The 23,380-nt window shown below is 41.7% G+C and overlaps 2 protein-coding genes across 2 annotated transcripts in view; one reads left to right on the forward strand and one right to left on the reverse strand.

Annotated features, from left to right (window-relative positions):
* Positions 1-14,260, reverse strand: part of LOC134209838 (vacuolar protein sorting-associated protein 41 homolog) — a 124,537-nt gene extending 110,277 nt beyond the window's left edge. Inside the window, exons 1-7 of the mRNA XM_062685861.1 lie at positions 14,137-14,260; positions 13,934-14,071; positions 12,957-13,248; positions 12,593-12,791; positions 12,377-12,531; positions 12,124-12,313; positions 11,920-12,060 (exon numbers count right to left, since the gene is read on the reverse strand). Coding sequence (XP_062541845.1) covers positions 11,920-12,060; positions 12,124-12,313; positions 12,377-12,531; positions 12,593-12,791; positions 12,957-13,248; positions 13,934-14,071; positions 14,137-14,145 — 1,124 coding nt within the window. The 5' untranslated portion in view covers positions 14,146-14,260. The remainder of the gene's footprint in view (positions 1-11,919; positions 12,061-12,123; positions 12,314-12,376; positions 12,532-12,592; positions 12,792-12,956; positions 13,249-13,933; positions 14,072-14,136) is intronic.
* A 4,873-nt stretch (positions 14,261-19,133) lies between these two features.
* Positions 19,134-21,051, forward strand: LOC134216671 (2-oxoglutarate and iron-dependent oxygenase domain-containing protein 3-like). The gene is made up of 2 exons (XM_062695515.1): positions 19,134-19,358; positions 19,438-21,051. The coding sequence occupies exons 1-2, from the start codon at positions 19,297-19,299 to the stop codon at positions 20,342-20,344; spliced, it is 969 nt and encodes a 322-aa protein (XP_062551499.1). The 5' UTR covers positions 19,134-19,296; the 3' UTR covers positions 20,345-21,051.
* Positions 21,052-23,380: the final 2,329 nt, after the last annotated feature.

The raw sequence follows: 23,380 nt of genomic DNA on the forward strand, positions 1-23,380 counted from the left end.
GTTGTGAAAGCCGTGAGTATGGGAAACTCTTCCACTTTAACACTGTGACTGTAAATGTAAAGTGAGCTGAAAGCAACTCAATGATCGTCATTGTGTATGCAGGAAAAACTTATCTCGCAACATGCGAATCGTCCCAACTTCAAAATAGGAAAATTATTGCTTGCCGTGGATCTATAACGATGCTTCCGTTTTTACCTTTTTCATACATCGTTGCGAAATGGCACTTCAAAAACGATTTTCTGATAAAAGGCCTGTAGTGTTATACACCAATGCTGCCGCAAATCGGTAAGAGTCCCATGTAAATTTTTGACAATTCTTATTTTCTTACAGAACTAAGCCATAAAATAATAATAAACATAAAAAATAGATAACTATGAATACACTAAGAAATAGTCGGCAATTGGAATGGCGCTTGATATTTCATGAAAATGTCGATTCCTCTTGTAGATTACAACCTTCTCTTTCACGGGTGTAAGAAGGGTAAAAAGAAGAATGTATGCAGGTGATGAAAAATAGGAGAGTATGTAGCAAGATAGTACCGGTGTGGAGATGTTGCAGTTCGAAAAATAGAAGATGCTTGTACACGTAATTAATTTTGTGGCGTTTAGTGTTGTTTAGCCGGCCGACCGATGTCCATTCAGTTCCCGACAGAGGTCGTTTCACAACACTGGCGCCCAACAAAACGAACCATTTAGTTTGTGGTTTGTATTTTTTTGAGTTTTTGGAAATTTGTGTTGAGTTTGTAGCACAATTTATGTCTAGTAACACGTTAAGAATTTACCACTTATTTTATCAGTTGGCTAATTTAAGACCGTAAGGACCATAAGGATCCAGCAAGCCTGACAGAAGAAGAAATAAGTTACGAATTGGCGTTGCGCCATGTAAAAAATATGATTGTATGTCATACCCCAGAAACCCATTGCCCAGAAAGTGATTCCCCAGAAATTAATTCCCCTGAATGCACTACGCCCTAGAAAACCATTCCCCAGAATACCACAATCCCTAGAAATACATTCCCCAGAATGCCCCTATCCCCCGAAAGACATTTCCCAGAATGCCTCCATCCCCCGAAAGACATTCCCCAGAATGTCCTAATCCCCAGAATACCATACCCCAGAATGCACCATTTCCTAGCTTAGACTAAATACTTCGTAATTGCTTCATCCCGGGCAAATGCGTACTTTTAAAGAAGGAGTCATTTACTCTTCTGCCTTTTTCCTGGCAAATGCATACTTTTGAAGAAGTAGTTATCTACTCGTTTGCCTTTTTCCGGGCAAACGCATACTTTTGAAGAAGTCATCTGCTCTTTTGCATTATCCCGGGCAAATGCGTACTTTTAAAGAAGGAGTCATCTACTCTTTTGCATTATCCCGGGCAAATGCGTACTTTAAAAAAATGAATGATTTACTCTTTTACCTTTTCCGGGCAAATGTATACTTTTGAAGAAGTAGATATCTACTCGTTTGCCTTTTTCCGGGCAAACGCATACTTTTAAAGAAGGAGTCATCTACTCTTTTGTCTTATTCCAGGTAAATACATATGTACTTCTAAAAATGGAAATCATATATTCTTAAGACCCATTGCATTTCATACTCTTTTCAACGATTATGCCAAATGGTCATTATGCCATATGGGCTTCCCCCAATATGAACAACGAGTATAATGGATTATATGCTCCTTCGTATTATATGTGAGCCCTAACAAACATATCAAATGGGCTTCATTCGGGGCAAATGCGTGCTTTAAAATAAGGCAGCATATGTCGTTTTGCCTTATTCCGGGCAAATGCGTACTTCAATATAAGTATTTTTGCATAGAAATATAGTATCTAGAATTTTTAATTTATAGAAATGACAGCGAAAAACATAGTTTCTTAGACTGATACCTTTTTCTGGGGAACGGGTCATTCTGGGTTTTTGGTTTCTGGGGAATGGGTCATTCGGGTTTTTTTTTTCTGGGGAATAGGTCATTCTGGGGATTTCTTTTCGGGGAAATGGTGCATTCTGGGGAATATCATTCTGGAGAATTGGTCGTTCTGGGAAATGGAATTCTGGGAAATACCATTCTGGGGAACTGATTCTGGGGATTGGTATTCTGGGCATTGACATACAACCAAAAAATATTGGTTCACTTCCTTGCAGAGCGTTCGTTTGCGTGCTCTTATGCAGGAAGATGAAATTAAAAACACGATTACTTCTTCCCATGTTATGGCAGCGAAGCAAACTTTCGAGAATTTGACGAGAACGTAGATCCAAGGGAGCAGTCAAGTGAAGAAAATCAGTATTTCGTCATCCAAACCGATGAAGTTAGACAACAATCCAGATCGATGCCCACAATGGCCGATCCGTATGCAGCACTTCCAACGCGAAATAGTCCCAACGGTCCAGGGCAGTCAACGCGGAGCAGAATCCCTAGAAGTTCAACGAGTCAATAGAGGAACAGGAACAGGAACAATCCAGAGTAGCAGGTATAGCCTACATAAAGAATCCAGCATGCGTGAGCCAACATTCAGTAGCTTCGCTCCACCTTTGAATGAGTCAAGAACAGAAGCAGTCGAGCCAGACGATAGGAAGGATTTACTCTTTCATGAGCACAATCAGCTGCGCAATGAGTTGCTGTGCAACCTGAACCAATGATGGCAGAACCTCGCTCCGTATCGAAACCAAGGTTGGCAAGATAACGTTCCGGGACCGCTTTTCGAGGAAAGGAGGACGCTGAAAGCAATTCACAACTGGCTGCTCCGCTACAGAGGGGGGGGGGGGGTAGGGGGTTTGGTGTCAGGCCCTGCAAGCCAGCCTTAAAAAAAACATACGCAACGAACAATCAACAATAGAGTACGGACCGGAACCATCGGCGAATACCACTGCGACGAAAAGGGACTAGTGATTGGAAACTCGGTTCGTTGAACTGCAAATCTCTCAACTTCATCGGGAGCACACGCATACTCGCCGATGTGGATTCGGCATCGTAGCGCTGCAGGAGGTTTGTTGGAAGGGATCAATGGTGCGAACGTTTAGAGGTAATCATACCATCTATCAGAGCTGCGGCAACACACACGAGCTGGGAACAGCTTTCATAGTGATGGGCGATATGCAAAGGCGCGTGATCGGGTGGTGGCCGATCAATGAAAGAATGTGCCGGTTGAGGATCAAAGGCCGGTTCTTCAACTTCAACATAATCAACGTCCATAGCCTACACTCCGGAAGCACTGATGATGATAAGGACGCATCCTACGCGCAGCTGGAACGTGAGTACGACAGCTGCCCAAGTCACGACGTCAAAATCATCATAGGAGATTTGAACGCTCAGGTTGGCCAAGAGGAGTTTAGACCGACTATTGGAAAGTTCAGCGCTCACCGGCTGACGAACGAAAACGGCCTACGACTAATTGATTTCGCCGCCTCCAAGAATATGGCCATTCGCAGCACCTACTTCCAACACAGCCTCCCGTATCGGTACACCTGGAGATCATCACTGCAGACAAAATCACAAATCGACCACGTTCTGATTGATGGACAGCACTTCTCCGACATTATCGACGTCAGGACATATCGTGGCGCTAACATCGACTCTGACCACTATCTGGTGATGGTTAAACTGCGCCCAAAACTATCCGTCATCAACAATGTTCGGTACCGACGACCGCCGCGGTACGACCTAGAACGACTGAAGCAACCTGATGTCGCCACTGCATACGCGCAGCATCTCGAGGCAGCGTTGCCGGAAGATGGTGAGCTCGATGGGGCCCCTCTTGAGGACTGCATGAATACAGTCAAACCAGCCATTAACGACGCAGCGGAGAACAACGTCGGGTATTGAGATTCTCACGTCCGAATGTGTGAGTGGCGATAAAAGGAAAACAAACACTCCTAGATGGTGCAACTCAGCAAAGATTGGGTAGAAATGAGTATATTTCCATATATTTTTTGACTCTTTTGAAATCATAGTGATGACCCGATCATATTTGAGGTTATGAGCAGAAGGAAAACAAACATGTTTTTACACATGACGAATTGCACATTAGTGTGCGAGCGCTAAACGTCACTCATCTCTATATGGGTCGAAGTCGACGGAACGATTGGTTCGACGAAGAGTGCAGACAGATTCTGGAGGAGAAGCTGCAGCAAGGTACCCGGCAGAACGTAGAACGTTATAGACGGGAGCGGAGACAGCAGACCCGCCTTTTTCGGGAGAAGAAACGCTGCCTGGAAGAAGCGGAGTGCGAGGAGATGGAACAGCTGTGCCGTTCTCAAGAAACACGCAAGTTCTACCAGAAGCTCAACGCATCCCGCAAAGGCTTCGTGCCGCGAGCCGAAATGTGCCGGGATAAGGATGGGAGCATCTTGACGGACGAACGTGTGGTGATCGAAAGGTGGAAGCAGCACTATGAGCAACATTTGAATGGCGCTGAGAGTACAGGCAGTGAAAGTCAAGGCAGCGTAGGAGATGACTACGTCAGTTCAGCGGACGATGGAAGCCAACCAGCCCCCACCTTGAGGGAAGTTAAGGATGCCATTCAACAGCTAAAGACCAATAAAGCAGCTGGTAAGGATGGAATAGGAGCTGAGCTCATCAAGATGGCCCCGGAAAAGCTGGCCACTTGCCTGCACAAACTGATAGTCAGAATCTGGAAAACCGAACAGCTACCGGAGGAGTGGAAGGAAGGGGTTATATGCCCCATCTACAAGAAAGGCGACAAGCTGGAGTGTGAGAACTTCCGAGCGATCACCATCTTTAATGCCGCCTACAAAGTGATTTCCCAGATCATCTTCCGTCGTCTGTCACCATTAGTGAATGAGTTCGTGGGAAGTTATCAAGCCGGCTTCGTTGACGGCCGCTCGACAACGGACCAGATCTTTACTGTACGGCAAATCCTTCGAGAATGTCGTGAATACCAGGTCCCAACGCATCATCTGTTCGTTGATTTCAAGGAAAATTATGGACAAGAACAGCTTCCTTGGGAAGCTTACCAGACTGATCAAAGCAACGGTGGATGGTGTGCAAAACTGTTTGAAGATTTCGGGCGAACACTCCAGTTCGTTCGAATCGCGCCGGGGACTAAGACAAGGTGATGGACTGTCGTGCCTGTTGTTCAACATTGCGCTAGAAGGTGCCATGCGGACAGCCGGGTGTAACAGCCGGGGTACGATTTTCAACAGATCCAATCAATTTATTTGTTTCGCGGATGACATGGACATTGTCGGCCGAACATTTGCAAAGGTGGCAGAACTGTACACCCGCCTGAAACGTGAAGCAACAAAAGTTGGACTGGTGGTGAATACGTCAAAGACAAAGTACATGCTTGTGAGCGGAACCGAGCGCGACAGGGCCCGCCTGGGAAGCAGTGTTACGATAGACGGGGATACCTTCGAGGTGTTCGAGGAATTCGTCTACCTTGGATCCTTGCTAACGGCTAATTACAATGTTAGTCGTGAAATATGAAGGCGCATCATCTGTCGCAGAAGAAACTGCGGTCAAAAAAGATTCGCCACCGCACCAAATGTGTCATGTACAAGACAATAAGACCGGTTGTCCTCTACGGACATGAAACATGGACAATGCTCGAGGAGGACTTGCAAGCACTCGGAGTATTCGAGAGACGGGTGCTTAGGACCATCTTTGCAAGAAGACGGTGAGTGGCGGCGAACTCGCCCAGCTCTACGGCGAACCAAAGATAACAGATATTTAGGCTAGAACAAATTTTATTTAAAATCCTGTGTAAACTTTTGAATTGATATACGTTGGCCCACTACTGTCATCAACTCAACTGATTGCAGCACATACGGTACATACGGACGCAGCTGATTAACAACCGTCAAACGCAGCCAATGCATTTGACAGCCGCATTCCGCCTGCGTTTTCAATAACAATGATCCTTGCGCCATCTCCAATCGATTACCAAACGCGGTCTCAATTTGGCGCCTAACATAGCTCTGGTCCTCACAAGTGCCAATACTCACGCTTCCACGGGTCTTCCGATGACAATTGACCGCCAGCTAAGGGTTGCATACTTAGCTGGTAGTGCAGCCTGGGCACTGTTGTCCTTCTGATATCAGCTAGAGTGAGAGGGTGCGCCCTGTGGGGTCTGCCTAGGATGTGGTGGGGTTCGACAGTGGGCTCTGTTGAACTTCTATAAAAAGCTGCATGTGTCCCCAAGCAGACCCTATCAAAGCGACCGTGTCCCGCTCAAAGCGTACTAGCCTAGTCCTGGTGTTGGGTGGGACTTTAAACAAATTTGACCCGACTGATCGAGCGTCTGTTTACCAAGGAGGTGCGGCTTCTACAGCGTCTGTTCTGGCATCCAGCGGCTGAGTATGAAATGCTATCCCCCGGAAGCTATACCTAAGATGGCAGCCCCATCCCGGTGGATAGGGAACCTTGGGCCAACAACCTACTGTTCCCGAAACATCAATTTGTTCGAGAATTCGATAATGAAAGAATACAGACTTATTTTACGGCGACGACTCTTAGCGCGAAACAACGGACACGAATAGGAGCATGGAACGTTTTAACCCTAGCCCAGCAGGGTAAATTGGCACAACTTGCCAATGAGGCACGCCGCATGAAGCTCGAGATCCTGGGACTGAGTGAAGTCCGTTGGCCAAACTTTGGAGAACACAGAACGCCGTCGGGGCAAGTTCTGCTATACAATAGATCAAGATCTGTTTAGGCGACTTCAATGCGAAGATCGGATCCGACAACTCGAACCATGAGCGCATTATGGGACGCCATGGTCTCGGAGAAATGAGCGAAAACGGAGAGCTGTTCGCAGAATTTTGTGGTAATAACGACATGGTGATCGGGGGATCGCTCTTCCCTCATCGTCCGGTTCACAAGGTCACGTGGGTCTCTCGTGACGGCTTTACAGAAAATCAAATCGACCACATCTGCATCAGCCGAAAATGGAAACGGAGCCTTCTTGATGTACGGAATAAACGTAGTGCCGATATCGCGTCTGATCATCACCTCCTCATCGGCGAAATGCGCCTGCGCATTGCGCGGATTCGTCAGCAGGAGGAAAGAGTTGGACGACGATTCAACACAGGCCGACTGGAAGATGCCACGGTGAAACGGTCCTTCATTGAAGAACTGGAGACGCGTGCTGCAGATATCCCGGAAGGTGGCAGCGTGGAAGACCAATGGACCGCCATCAAGAATGCCTTCATCACCACCAGCGAGAACAATCTGGGCGAACTACACACCCAGAGAAAACAATGGATCACCGATGAGACCTGGAGGAAGATAGAGGAGCGAAGAGAAGTGATAGAGCGATCGAAAACCAGAGGAGCCAAAGTCTTAGCCCGAGAAGGAAGTAAAACGCTCATGTCGACGGGACAAGCGAGCGTGGGCAGACTCTCTGTCCGACGAAGGAGAGAGAGCCGCCGCAACCGGCGACATTCGCCTCCTCTACTATATCTCACGACGCTTAAGCGGGGAGAAGATGAATGCAACGATATCTGCACCCAAAAAAATCTGCACGTTCTTTCCACCTGAAAAAATACGTAGATTTGTTCCACCTGAAATTCACGTAACTTTTACCTGATTTTCCGATAGAAATTTCATTCTACGTGAAAATCAGGTAAGTTCTACCTGAGTTTTGGATAGAATTCACCGGACACGTAAGTTTCACCTGAATTTTTTGAAGCATTTGCAGCTACGTGTGCACGTAAAATGTACCTGAAAATTCAGGTGGAAAGAACGTTTAGATTATTTGGAGTGTGTGAAAGAAGCGAATGATCAGTTATTGACCGACCCAACTGACCAGCTGAAACGCTGGTTCGAGCACTTCGAACAACTTTTTCAAGTGCCAGCCAGGCCATCACCACCTCGGCATGATCTGCCTAGGATTCGACGTATAACACGCGTCAATACCGAAGCTCCATCACTGCTAGAGATTCAAACAGCCATCCAAAGCATGACATCGAATAAAGCCCCAGGGGTCGACCGCATATCAGCCGAGATCCTCAAAGCTGACCCCATGACATCCGCTCAACTACTGCATCGTTTATTCCGTAATATCTGGGACACCGCAACTTTCCCGGTCGACTGGATGCAACGTATCTTAGTGAAGGTGCCCAAAAAGGGTGACCTGACTGTATGCGGTAACTGGCGAGGCATTATGTTGCTGTGTACCGTTCTCAAAGTTCTGTGCAAAATTATCCTAGCCCGGATTTAGGAGAAGATCGATGCGACTCTCCGGTGGCAGCTAGCCGGATTCCGTGCCGGAAGATCCTGTGTGGACCATATTGTCACGCTCCGCATCATTCTGGAGCAGGTCAACGAATTCCAAGAGTCCCTTTACTTGATATTCATTGACTACGAAAAAGCTTTCGACCGTCTCAATCACGAGAATATGTGGGGCGCCCTGAGACGCAAGGGGGTTCCTGAGAAAATCATCGGCCTCATCGAAGCACAGTACGAGGCCTTTTCGTGTAGAGTGCTGCACAATGGGATCCTGTCCGACCCTATTCGGGTCGTAGCTGGTGTGAGGCAAGGATGTATTCTATCATCGTTACTGTCCCTCGTCGTAATCGATGAGATTCTGGTTGATGCGATTGACCCTGAACCAAACCGCGGACTGTTATGGCAGCCTATAACCATGGAGCACCTAAACGACTTTGAACTGGCTGATGACGTTGCATTCCTCGCTCAACGGCGCTCTAATATGCAGAGTAAGCTCAACGACCTTGCCGAGCGCTCCTCCTCGGCAGGTTTAGTCATCAACGTCAACAAAACCAAATCGTTGGATGTAAACACGGTGACTCCTTCCAGTTTCATAGTAGCCGGGCAACCAGTGGAGAATGTTGAAAGCTTCCAATATCTTGGTAGCCAAATGGCGTCAGACGGCGATAGCAAGATCGACATAGGCGCCCGGTTCAAGAAAGCAAGGGCTGCCTTTGCGAGTTTAAGAAATATCTGGAAAAACAGGCAGATAAGTGAACGCACCAAAATACGAATTTTCAACTCTAACGTGAAATATGTGCTGTTATACGCTAGCGAAACATGGTGTGTATCAGTGGAGAACACTCAACGGCTGCAGGTGTTCATTAACAGATGCCTGCGGTATATAATTCGGGCCTGGTGGCCTCACAACTGGATTTCAAACAACGAGCTCCATCGTCGTTGTCACCAGAGGCCGATAGCAACAGAAATTCGGGATCGGAAGTGGGGCTGGATCGGCCACACTCTACGTAGGGCCGAAACGAAATCTGTAAACAAGCATTAGACTGAAACCCACCGGGACATCGCAGCAGAGGCTCATGGCGCGAAGCCTCAATAAAGAAATAAAAGAAGTCGACCGAAATCTAACCTGGCAACAGGTTAAAGCGATAGCCGGGCAACGCTCAGGATGGAGATCTTTCAAGTTGGCCCTTTACACCACCGGAGGTGTACAGGATCCATAAGTAAGTAAAGTAAGGTCTCAATTTGTAATACATTTGAATTAACGGTTGCGGATGTTTACACACGTATCGGATGCCAGCCTCAATATCTGTTATCTGTGGGCGAACCCAGTATCCAGAAGGTAGCTAAAGCCGGAAGGGTACGATGGGCAGGGCATGTTGCAAGAATGCCGGACAGCAACTCTGCAAAGATGGTGTTCGCTTCCGATCCGGCAGGTACGAGACGGTGTGGAGCGCAGCGAGCGAGGTGGGCAGACCAGGTGCAAAATGATTTGGCGAGCGTGGGGCGCTTTCGAGGATGGAGAGATGCGGCTTCGAACCGTGTATTGTGGCGTCGAATAGTCGAATAGTAGTCTATTTAGATGTAAACTAATAAACGAAAATGAAAAGAAGACAGGATTCTTCGTCGAATTCAATTTGCCACAAGCAAATCGATTAGCTAAAGTGCCCGAAAAATTAGTGAATTGTGCCATCGGGCCGATTTTATTAGCCAACAGGATAAGATTCCCCGTTGAGCTTTGATTGAGCTTTCTGCACGGTTTTCAAGTATAAGTTTTGAGCCCGGATTTTCCGTCGAATGCATCTTGTCGCGAGCAAATCGTGCCCGTTAGGTGCCGAGTGACACTTTTTTTGCGTTTTTTTCTGTAAAGTAGTACGGTCTGGCGAATTTTCAATACACGGTTAGATGACTTTACCCATTAATGGGTACTATGTTATTGTTGATATTATTCCCACCGTGAAAAATTCACCCATTTTGTTGAAAAAGTGCCACTACTCATTTTAATGGGTAGTGGCACTTTTTAAAGAAAATGGGTGAATTTTTCACGGTGGGAATAATATCAACAATAACACAGTACCCATTAATGGTTAAAGTCATCTAACCGTGTAGGAAACAATGGATCAATCAATAAGCAAAAACTGCCGCTATGAAATGGGCAGATTGCGCCACCGTAGACATGTTCTGTCAAAAACACACGAATACACGGAGCAAAATCAGTCTAGGTTGAATTAACCAACAGGTTGGTTGATTCTAAACCGAAAATTTGTTTGTTTATAACTAGAATTTATTAAACTCAAAGTTATAGTTTGGGTTGAATCAACCTCATAAATGTGTTTAATTCAACCAAAGTTATCTACTTTGAAACAATCTTTATTGCTAGTTTGATTCAAACCTACATTCTTGTTAATTTCAAACATATTTTGGTTTATCTTTATCAAAAACTAGTTTATGTAGCTCACAAATTAAAAATATTCATTCTCGCTTGCCGGATTTTTTCCGTTTTTTGTTCTCGGTATTTTTATTTTGTACTTCGTCAACCTATATGAGTAAAATCGAAACTAAAAAGTGGTTAGCTAATTAGCTAAGATCTATAACAATATTAACTGTAACCGAACTTTTTATAAAGATTTGGTTCCTATATTTTTGCAGCTTGGTTTACAGTTGTTTTTAGTTAGAAATAAAAGCTATATGGGATAGGTGAGTTCTGTAAATTAGTTTGGTAGAATGGTAGAATGCAGGTAGTCGTAGGTAGAATGCAGAGGGGCGACAACGGATTTTTTTTTCATACGGAGTTTGGCAAGTATGACAGTACCCTCTTATTTGGCGCATAAATTTATACTCCAATGTCAAAATACTCATATACTATCATAAATTGTGGTGGTATTTGTATTGTTTACCGTTTTTTACAAGAGAGAGTGGTGTCGAAAGCACATATTAAATTAAAGATTACAACGAACAAAAATACAACAAATCCGTAAATATGTAGTGTTTTCACTTTATTCTTTACCTGAAATATGCAGATAAATAATTATGTTGGTAGAAGAAACTCTGTGCTGACAAAAACAGTTGTTTCTTGCATTATCCAAACTTTGTGCGTTTCAGAACATTCTCACTCACTGCTGTGTTTATTTTTCATAGACTACGGCTCGGTGTTAGTGCCGTCGGCATTCGCTCGATTGGTGGCAACAAAAATTCGACAGCTTAGCACCCGCCTGGTAGAATGGCTAGAGTAACTCACTTATCAGAGCAAGACTCAATCTTGCAATATTTTGTTATGTACGAGTGTACAAGGTAATATCACTCAATCTTGAAAGATGGGAACTCAATGTTGTTCGTAAACTGTACAGATACAGATCACGATCTGTACAGTTTAAGATAAACGTCGTATCGCATCGTATTCGTTTGCTTTCCATCGCTATTATATACAATTACGATAAAATTTATGGCGTATTGTGAGAGGAAACTGGAATAAGAATGACGGGATAGCCCATGATAAATTATATTTTAAAATGTGCCGTCGGGAGCATTGGTGCTGACTGTGTATGTACTCATGTTACTGGATTTAGTTGTATTTTATATAATAGGTGTACCAATAAAAAGCATATCTCCGACGGCAATGTTACTGGATTTAGTCGTATCTTGTATGTGTACCAATAAAAAGCATATCCCCGACGGCAATTGAACGAGAATCTATAATCAATTCAACCCTATTGCAGATTAAACATTTTCAGTACTTACCCGTGCTCTATCAGCCACTGCACGCGATCGTCCGTTTCATATAAACTAGCCACTACAATATCTTTCGGCGACACTATGAAATACTGGTTTTCTTCAACAAGACAATCCAGATGATAATCATCACACTTATACTCCTGGTGTCTGTAATTGATAATGTTTGTAGTTAGGTGTCATAAAATTGATGACATTGAACAAAACTATTACCCTCTCATAGAGAGACTATCGGTGCATATTTCGATGTAGTCACTAGTTTTATACTGCAGCACGCACAAAATTGGCCGCAGGGCTTTGTTCGTCTCAGAATCACGCTCCTTTGAGTATCCCAGCACAACCAGCTGATGGGTCTCTAGGGGCGCAATACCGCACACGTAGAATTCAGTTTGGAATGTTGACACTGTAATGTGAATTGGGAAATTTATTTCGTTGCACTAGACCTATTATTTAAGTCGTTATTTACTGGGATCTACAATATAGGCTGGTAGATTTCGCGTCGAAACCTCTATCGGGTTCCGTTTTCTTATCACACATATTCGAATCGTGTCCACCCATCCGATGAGCAAGGTTGTTCGATTGGACCAGCTCATATTGCAGCGGAAGTCGGTTAGTCTTCCTCTGCAGAGTACATGAAACAATAATTAGAAACATTTTTTGGCAACACCACAGGGATACATACGCTTTTGGTTCTTCCCATTTAATCAGTCCTAGCGAACATCGTTCGTTTAAGTCGTAGACGTGAACACCCAATGAGCTTGCCCACGCAACAAACTGTCCATTCCATCTGATGGAGGTAATTGGTCCTTCAGAATCACTCAGTATCGTAGATTTCAATCCTTTCAAAAAGGTTTTTTCATATAGAACTAGCTTGCTATCGCCTGAAAGATTTTAGTTTATTAGAGATGGATTAGGGTGGATATTATTTAATTAAAAAGCAGATAATTTAAAATTTGAAAATTAAACTAAGTTCATAATTATTAGGCCAAGCATATATCCTTGGAAGAGCGTATTTCTTAGCTCAAGAATTCCATATCAAACCTTACCTATCAGAAAGCGTCGTCCCGATCCGGACTTATGGTGCATCGGGTCCAATTCAACCGCTTTGATAGCCTTATCCAGTTTCAGCTTCTGATTGTTCTCGTCTGTGCACAATCCACTTATGATGACCATCCCATCGTCGGAGCAAGTCGCTATGTGCTCGCCAATACTATCCACCGAAATCTTGTTCACCGACAAGGTGTGTGGGTTCTGTCGCATATTGATCGGGGTATCGACGCGATTTCCCTGGTGATCCAACATGTGTATCCTTCCCCAGTGGGTTCCGAGGCAAAGAAACTGCGAATTTAAAAATGTACGTGTTTTTTTTGTGTAAGCAAGTTTTAAAATAGGTATAGAACATGATCATATGCCAAATATATTTTATAGCTTAATAACCTATTCAAACAACGAGTCTATGCTTTGTTCGCACTAGGACCTTGTAACATGTTATTCAGTTATTCAATAACATGTTGTTCAGGTCGTAGTGCGAACGTAGTATTAGTCACTTGATAAAGTATCTTGATGCTAAAGTTCACAAATATAATTTTCATATGCAATTTCATAACAAGAAACTAATTTTATCGAATGATAAAGCTGGTACTTGGTAGTCTGAATAGGACATAAACCTTTTTGGTTATTAGTCGTATGATAACAGTCACCAGAACGACCACGCACACTATGTCTGCACTACGGTCTGAAAAACATGTTATTCAAATTTTCGACAAAAGAAAGCTCATCAAGAGCCGAATAACATGTTACAAGGACCTAGTGCGAACATAGTATTAGGAAGCGTGTTCTAATGATATCTTTGAATCAGCTGTTTTTAATATTGGTTGGCATACAAATCAAACAAAAGTTTGGTTCCGCGGATTATTAAGCCACATAGGCTTTCCCTTATCAACATTTCCATAACATAGTGATGACTAATCCGGGTCACACAATGGATATGGGTTTGCTAATGTTTTGATAGGAGATCTCATACCTTCGCATGGACAGCAATGCAGCTAACTGCTTCCTCACTAAGGATATTTTTCAGGTCGTTCGACATCCGTACGTATTTGAGCTTTGGTTCCACTTCTTCCTCCGTCAGGCTGCAGGAGTCTGCTGACTCTGGGTCATTCTATACAACAGTCAATTTATTTCAAACCAATCAAATATTTCATTAGAGATTTAATGGCCACTTACCGGATCCATAATAGTTAAGTATGGGGTTACAATTTACGTTTATTTGAATAGTCAAAAAATGTTTCAAAAACTGACCAAAATTTTCCAAAACTGCGCGAGTAAATTTAATCAAAACAATGAATACTTGACGTTTGATGATCACATCACATTGTTTTCAATGATTGGCCTGCGACTGAGTTTATATTGCAACTAGCAACCCTACAACCAGAGACCGGCGGAGTGAAAAACTGTCGAAATCTCGCTTAACTTTTCAAAAGGTCCTAAGTAACATTTTTTTCATGAATTAATTTGAATAGTGCAATCAATAGCTTTCATGTTGTTCTGTTGATTGCGCTATTCAAATTAATTCATGAAAAAAATGTTACTTAGGTCCTTTTGAAAAGTTAAGCGAGAAATGGCAACGTATAAAAATATTGTGATTCTCGAGATATTATAGCATTTTGCTTATTCACCTCAGCCTTGCTTAGTTGTGCGCCGCTAAGGTATTTTATCATATTGTGGTTCTTACTCATGTCAAGTGAATAATATTACATCACGAATTAAATTCAATTGCTTTAATAAGATCCACTCAAACAATATACCAAACGGAACGCAGGCAAAAGAAAAGCAAAAAGCTACTTAAACTCGTTCAATTTCACTAAATAATATATTTTTGTATAGGGACGACAATATGCTGCGTACCTTAGAATCGAATGTGGAAAAGCTCACCGAAAGCTCGCATCTGTTTGACACTCGTTTATTTACTTTTTGCATGGCGCACAACTAGGCGCATGGGACCCGGCGCGTAACCGTTGAGCCAGTATACTAATTTTAGAAAAGAATCGCAATAAAAGATATTGCCTGATTTGCTCAAAATTGCACGCAGCGAACCCTTCATGAAAGGTACCGCCGCGCTTTCTGTACCCCGTTTACTTGATTCTTATGGGTGAATAGCATAGCGGTGTACCGTTTGGCGTGGCCGTACCTTTCGACAGTCATTCGCCGCGTGAAGTTTTGTGCAAGTACCCATTTGGGAACATTACTAACGCCGCGCAGTGTATCACATCCAGAATATCTGACGATATTTTAGTTACAAGATAAAAGTGCTGTCCACCTGCATAATGAAAAACGACATACCATGCAGTCAATATTACATATGTGTTATAAGATATATTGTCACTATTCACTTCATTATACAATTTTAAGCTTGATTCACCATACAAACCCTACATCAACACTTACTGTTAATACATAACATGCTGTCGATGTGTAATTATATAGTGTTCTTCAATTGGGTCCTAAAGCCCTACCTCGTTTATGGTTACAAACGATAGTGCATCGGCCAAGAATACTTGTACCGTTGTTATAAAAATTCTAAATCAGTAAAAATAATATTTTTGTGTTTGAGACATTTTAAGGCAAATTTTGGGCTGTGCAACATTTCAGAACGAATGAACCATCAGCCCAAAACGTCAGCCCCATATATTAACTGTCAAAGATTGAGTCAAGTGCCCTGCGGTGTTTTGCTAGTGCGTTTGAATCCGTACGTCAAACAAGACCGAAAATGTCTAGGAAGCATTTTTCATCTATTTTTAATTTCAAATTAAACAATGTTCTTTTCGATTTTTGAGTCTAAAGAAAAACTAACACTTTTAGAATGATTACCTTCATAGTTCCCTGAAAGAAAATCGAATATCGATTCTTCATTTTAGGACCCAATTGTACATCTACCAACTGATGTATGGTACATCGAAAATTTTGTTCGAAAAAACGACCGGATTTAAATGTTAATTATACTTAACCGCCCATTACTCATATGGTCGTTTGGCCGTTTACCATATGAGGTACTGTTGAAACAGTATATGAGACTGTCCATTTATAGTTAACAACTATTAGTGAGACCATCGCTACAACAACACTAAGTCTTATTCTCTTCAATTATAACATATGCGGTCTACGTATGGTCCATGATTATGCGAGCAATGAGCAGCTCGAAGTAGCTCGAAGTTGTTCCCGTCCTGCTTGTTCTTTTTTGTCAACAAATGGGCATGAGCAGGACAGGGAGAAACTTCGAGCTACTTCAAGCTCTCATTGGACAGCATTAAAGATTGTCGCTTTGGTTCCCTTTGTTCTGCTGTTCGAAACATATGTGGTACCTAACTGTCAAATCTTATGTATTTTTCCATCATTGACATTTAGATCCCTTATCCTTGCCAGCAAAAAATGTTCCGGACAGCGACGATTTTATGAATGCATGAAATCGTGAAAATAATACTGGCAGCATTTGAACTTTTTGCTTGCCTCTTATGGATGCAAAATGTAAACAAGTTGAATTGGAACCGCTTTTGACGGTTCGATTGGAAACAAAATGGCGTCTTCGCCAATCTCTTGTTTTAGTATTTCTAATTGCATATCAAAAATATCAAAATATATTTAAGTTACCAAAAGATATTTTAGTTACTAGATAAAGATTGTCGCTTCGGTTCCCTTTGTTCTGCTGTCCGAAACATGTGTGGTATCTACAGTAGACGTTCGATAACTGCAAGTCATTTAACTGCAATGCTTTTTAACTGCAATTCGATAGTTGCAACAGTTTTGCAGTTATCGGACCGCTAAACTTCAAACTGGTGTCCAACTCAATGACAGATGCATTGGGCAGCACATTTAGATGCACTTTTATTGCATCTGACGTCGATTGGCAACCGTTTGACGTTTATAATGCGTTGCAGTTATCGAACGGCATTCGTTAACTGAAAAGTAAACATTTTGCAGTTATCGAACGGCTACTGTACCATGGTTTCAGAGAAATTCACCACTGTTGCAGTTCATGCACAGAGCCAAAAAAAGTTGGGATTCCAACATTTTTTAAGTTTTATTTTAAAAATGTGGAAAATTTGGTATTTTTAAGAGCTAAAATTGTTATATCGAGTGCTAAATTAATTGATTCGAAAGTTTTTCTTCAATTTAATATTCTGATTTTAACAGTTAAAACACTCAATAAAAAAATTGTAAAATTCTCAATCAAACTTTAACATTTCACGTTTTTGGCAACACTGATAGGAAGAATGAATAAACTGGCAGCCAAAGATTATCGATCAGTGACAGATACACAAAAATAAGCGCGAAATATTTTTAGACAATCTTTTATTTATTTACTGTCGCGGTCGGTGTCGGAACTGAAAACTGCCCGGCATATTCAAGTACAACAACAACGAGCAGTTCCACTCTTCCCGTTGGTGCTTCATTAACTTCTGCAGTAACTCTTCCAGCAGCATAAGCACCCTTGCCGAAAACGATTGCACCAAGGACCGCATTGGGTACATTCTCGAGGATCACAACCTGAGCTTCTTGATCCGGGCTGTATCACGATATTCTGCTAGGCTAAAGGTTGGTATTGTATTATCAAATGCAAAAGGAAAAGCTCATTACATCTCGATACGTCATGCAGGTCTGCTGGTAAAATATTGACCTTTCCAAAGGCATCTCCCTGCGATGGTTCCGAGAGTAGAAATAAGTGTCATCAAGAAGGGCTCTTTCCTGCGCTACAATGAGGACATCGATGGCATGTACCCGGACAAAAGTGAAGTCGGCATCATGGCATCGGCAACCATGTCTGAATCCAGATGATATCCAACAATTCAATCTCATTTCATCAGCTGATAAATCAGCAGGAGCAGCATAAAATTACTGTTTGTTTGTTATAATGTAAATATAAAATGGTATGAATGAAAAATAAAATGTGAAAAATTCAAATGCGTAAAATTTTATTTATATTTTAAATAGGTAAACTTTATTGTGAAATTGAAAGCGCATACCGATTGTGATTTTGAAAATATCACTAGTTAATTCAAATGAAAAATACACATTTAATTTTAAAAGTTAAGTGTTATTTTGAAAATTCAACTCTTGTCGACGGTTTCTCTGAAGTGACATTTTTACAATTGTAGATTCAACAATCTTATACTTTCTACTGAAAATCACTAACTAATTTTCTCACTTTTAACAACGTTTTCTTAATTTTACCAACGATTTTTTTTTGTGTGTGTGACAACATTCCGCATGGGCCACAGTTGATTTTTACTGCGCGCATGGTAAAATCAAACGGGTTTGTTTTCTGCTGAAAATCGTCGGTGCATATTGTTTTGCGTGTACATATGGTAAATATCAGGAGGGTGAAACGCCTGTCATCCGCGGTACAATGGCACTCTACCCAACATCGTTTTTGGTACTTCTGTTTTTGGCAGGAGGGTGAAACGCCTGTCATCCGCGGTACAATGGCACTCTACCCAACATCGTTTTTGGTACTTCTGTTTTTGGTACCCAGTTTCTGGGTAGTATACCCGAATTCAGCGCTCATTTTGGGTGATTGGTTCGTACGCAGTTAGTGCTAATTATCGGCAATTAACTTCGACTGGCGAAAACTTGCAATTAGTTGAGGTACATCGAGCCTTTTGTGTTTGTATGGCTTCTTTATGCCAAAAAATAACTCGTCGATACTTCCGAAGTTTTGTTATCGTGAATTAAACGATATGAAAGCAAAAGCATAGTACGCCATATTGAATGAATGGTGGGTAGGTGTATTAGCCTTCTCTTCAGTCCCCTGGTTTTTGGTACCCAGTTTCTGGGTAGTATACCCGAATTCAGCGCTCATTTTGGGTGATTGGTTCGTACGCAGTTAGTGCTAATTATCGGCAATTAACTTCGACTGGCGAAAACTTGCAATTAGTTGAGGTACATCGAGCCTTTTGTGTTTGTATGGCTTCTTTATGCCAAAAAATAACTCATCGATACTTCCGAAGTTTTGTTATCGTGAATTAAACGATATGAAAGCAAAAGCATAGTACGCCATATTGAATGAATGGTGGGTAGGTGTATTAGCCTTCTCTTCAGTCCCCTGGTAAATATTTAACTAAATATCTTTTGAATGTAGGCCTTTTTACATGTTAAGCGAGATCCTTTATATATATTTTAGTTACAGGGGTTACAGAAAACAAAAACAATTCACTAACACTTCCACAATATTTGGTGTTATGTTTTCAACGCCGGCTAGAACCGAGCGAGCGCAGAAGCACTGTGATCACGCGAATGATTATCGATTAATCTAAAATCCATTGACTGAGAAGCAAATTATTTGCGATTTTTTCTACCTGGAAACAGAAGTCTTTAAAAATTGTGTGGCCAATGAGTGAATCGAGTGTGAGACAGCGGAAGAAAACCTCGAGCGATGGGAAACCTCGAAAGGTGTAAGTAGTTTTGTTTTCTGCGATGCTGATTGATATAATATAGCTACCTAATATTCCAAACTGGTGATTGCGTTTCCAGGAAGATACCTCAACAGAGTGTTTCGGGAGTTAATCAACACAACCGGATGTGGGCACGGTTGGTGCTGATAGTTGGAATCGCTGTGGTCGTCTATTTCACAACATTTCGAACTAGGGAAAAGAAATTTGCCACTCAACGGGAATCGCTTGAACTGCGCACTCAGAAATTAGATTGCTCCAAGTTGTATTTTGAAGAAATTGCCAAATACGCTGGATGTATTCCCTCGAACTGTGGACGTTTTGTCAGCGATAAAATAGTTGGCCCAGCAGAAGTTGACATCCTACTGAATCTTGCAAAATCCGGTTTTCGTTTCGGTCAATCTTCGGGAGGAGCTTCCATTCTGGATCTTCACTCGGGTGCCCTTTCGAAGGAAACACAATTCATTAACATTTATAAAATCCCGGAAGCTAAGTCGATATTCTCCGCAGAGCATATTAATACTTACAAACACGTGAAGGACAAAGTCCAGCAGGCTGTCAGTGAGAACTTCAAAATTAACAAAGAGGCATTGTACTTGACCCACCCGACATTTTTCTCGAGACTGACCAACGAATCTGCGAAAACCATCCACGACGAGTATTGGCATCCGCATGTGGACAAAGAGACCTACAACTCCTTCCACTATACCACACTTTTGTATCTGACGGATTTTAGTAAGGATTTCACCGGAGGGCGTTTCGTGTTCATCGACAGTGCCGGTAAGCATAACAAGACCCATGTTTATATCGAGCCCAAGCGGGGTAGGGTTAGTGGGTTCACATCCGGTGCGGAAAACCTCCATCACGTGGAAGAGGTCAGCGCCGGGGTACGCTATGCCATTACAATTTCCTTCACCTGCAATAAGGAGCATGCCATGGGTGATCCAAAGTTTTCTTTGGATGAGGATGAAGGGCCAGAATTGATTTAAATTAGCTTGAGATTCATGTCGCATCTAATAGCTTACTTTTGTTTTGTATGGACTATATTTCTTTGCTTAATTGTTTCTGTTTTCCAGTGATGTAGAACGTTTTTGAAGCAACCATGAAGCGTGATTTGTAGGTATTTATGATCTAGTTGAATGGGGCTTAATTTGATAACCTTTTTATTCATGAATATATAATGTTTAAATGTATTTACATTATATCACTATTCTATCTCTTGTGCAATTCTCAGTCAAAACTTTGATACGGTAATGGTTTTACTTAAAAAAAAATAGATAAATACCTGCTAACTCATGGTTGCTTTGAACAAATTTAATAAGTTACTGCATTTAAGGTAAAAGTCTTACTTAACAATGTATTATTCCTTAGCACATTTTTTGCAACTTGAACCATGGAACAAAATGAGTAAGCACATTGCTGAACATTCCTATCTTGAATATGTTCGGTATATAATACTAGAATGCACGACTATTAACCAAGTATTAGGTAGTTACCCTAAGGAGCATTCCTATTTACGAATTCAAGTATTAGTTAATCATTAATTCATATTTTCCATTCGAACAAATTGAATAGTACTTTATTGAATTAGTTTTGGTTTCTTTTGTTACTAGTATTTTATTGTGTTGATAGTAATTATTTGTTCAATTAGGGGAATCAGTATGTCAATACAAAAAAGTTGTATAAAAACTTATAATTGCGTTAACTACCTGTTATCCGAAATACCTTTTCTGTCGGATATGAAGAACCGCCGTGAATATTACTTTATTTTCAATTTTAATTCCTTACGTTAAAGAAATGATGACGCGGGCGCCTAATCCGAAATTCAAATGAACAATCGCTCACTTAGAGCGATTGATTGTTTATTCCCGCGAAGGTTGAACAGTTGAACAAATTAGGGAAATGTTAATACTGCTGTGTAGAAGTTGTATAGGTCACATCACTTCACATCACTTCCCATGATGATCTATGTTACTGATTACCTCACCCAACTAACACAACTTCCTTCCCGTGATAATTGTGGAGATGCAGGGGTATTCTCGGTCTGTAGTAGCAACAATAACCACACACTAACATCCCCTCTCTTTCCCAATTGGCTGTAAGGACTTGGCCGGCGCCGTTATTGATCAACTTTTGCGTGCTGCTGAAACGTGCACTTCTAGAAGAGATGGTAAATCCAAACCACTATTCACTTGGATCGTAGTGCAATTTGCACCAGATCTGATCAATCACGGAGTAGCAACCATTGATATGTATACTTAGTATACGAGAAAGGCCAAAAAGAAAAAAGACGGAAGAAAGAATAAGTAAGAAGAACCAGAAAATGATGAAGAAAGTATATGGAGGACGGAAGAAGGATAACTAAAGTAAGAGGAAGAAGAAATAAGGGAAAGGAAAATGGAAGAAGGAAAAAATAATGAAGAAGGTAGATGAAAGAAGGAAGAAAACGATGGAAACATGAAAAATTAACAAGAAAGAAAGAAACCAAAAAGGTAGAAGGTAGAAGGAAAAGAAAAGGAAGAAGAAATAAGAATGAAGGAACAAGGAAGATGGAAGAAAAAAAGAAGGAAGACAGAAGAAAAGAAGAAGGAAGTAGGAACAAGGTGTGATTTTTCGCTGTCGGTAGAAGTGGAACCGGAAATGGAACATTTAAACCATTACAGGCAATTCAGTGGCGCGGAATCGGAAGAGGACTTCCTCGGGTTCGATTTAAAAAATGACACAGGTAATCGTTTTCCGTTTGCGGAGCAGGCAAACGTTCCATTACCGGTCCCAGAGGTTGACCAACGGATTCTTAACGGCAGTGGCGTAGTTTTCTTGCCCGGGACAAGGACATGCACTACATCTTCAACGTCCAAAGGAATCACGACTGTCTCATCGAGATGATGGTGACAAAGTGATGCCAGGTGAAGCAGTTTTCTCTGTGGATTTGCAAAAAGTTATGAACTAGAGGATAAGAGAAACGCGGATAGGTATGTGCCATCAATCGAACCGTCAAAAAACAGCAGCCAATCGAGCAAGAGACCTGTCAAGCAGCCAAAACTTTGGCTCAAATTCTTAAAACGGCTTAATTCGATTTATGAATGAACAAATTTTGAAAGCATTTCACATTTGTTTTGAATAATATATGCAAATCAATGGTAGATTATTAAATGCAATTGCTTTGTTAATTGGATTCTATTGTCATGTCATGTAAACATATTACATAGTGGTATGTGAAATTTCACCTGGATAAATTATTTCTTCCTTTTCATGTGTTGTTCTTCAACGAAGAAGATTGACTGCAGTGTTGGCAAAGGTGCATTTTCTATCCGCGTTTCTCTCATCAAGGCCTCAATTATGAACTTATTTTCTTGTGTCATACGGCTTCCACGGTTGGATTGCTTCAAGAGCATTATTTTCTCTTAAAGGCTGCTGGTCTTTAATGAGAACTTTGCGCCTGTTGGTCCCTCCATACGAGCATTCCCATTTTCTGCGTGCATTTGATCCGAGTCAGTTAATGGTCGCACAGCCAACAAAATCCTGAGCTGTTTTTTTTAAAGTTATAGAAGACAATAATTATATAATAATTATTATATTTTGGCTGGATGATTGTTGTTCGCAAAATAAGAACTGGAATTTATTCCATCACATTACCCTACTGATAAACAGTAATTAAATTCCGGTCGAGCGCATAATGTTGGAGAACTTTGATTCAGCACATACGTTAACGGCCGCTGACTCTTTCAATGCGGCGTTTGATTCCAAAATGCGCCATGAACGTGTCGTAAGTTATGAAAACTTCAAGTCTGTGGATGGCAATGCAAAGAACAATGTTGACGTACTTGATATGCAAGCAACTGACTTCTTCAAGGCTCACCGTTTTGCAATATATGTACGATAAACTACTGCAAGCCACACCCGTACGTGAACTCCATGCGAAAAGTGGGGTTTGAAAAATGCCGTTATGAACTTGGATACGCAAACAATATCAACAGTGAAGACCTTAAATACTACAAGTTGTTTTCCAAGAAGCAATATAAGTT

This window comes from Armigeres subalbatus, chromosome 2 (genome assembly GCF_024139115.2).
Source record: "Armigeres subalbatus isolate Guangzhou_Male chromosome 2, GZ_Asu_2, whole genome shotgun sequence".
In the NCBI taxonomy this organism is placed as follows: domain Eukaryota; kingdom Metazoa; phylum Arthropoda; class Insecta; order Diptera; family Culicidae; genus Armigeres; species Armigeres subalbatus.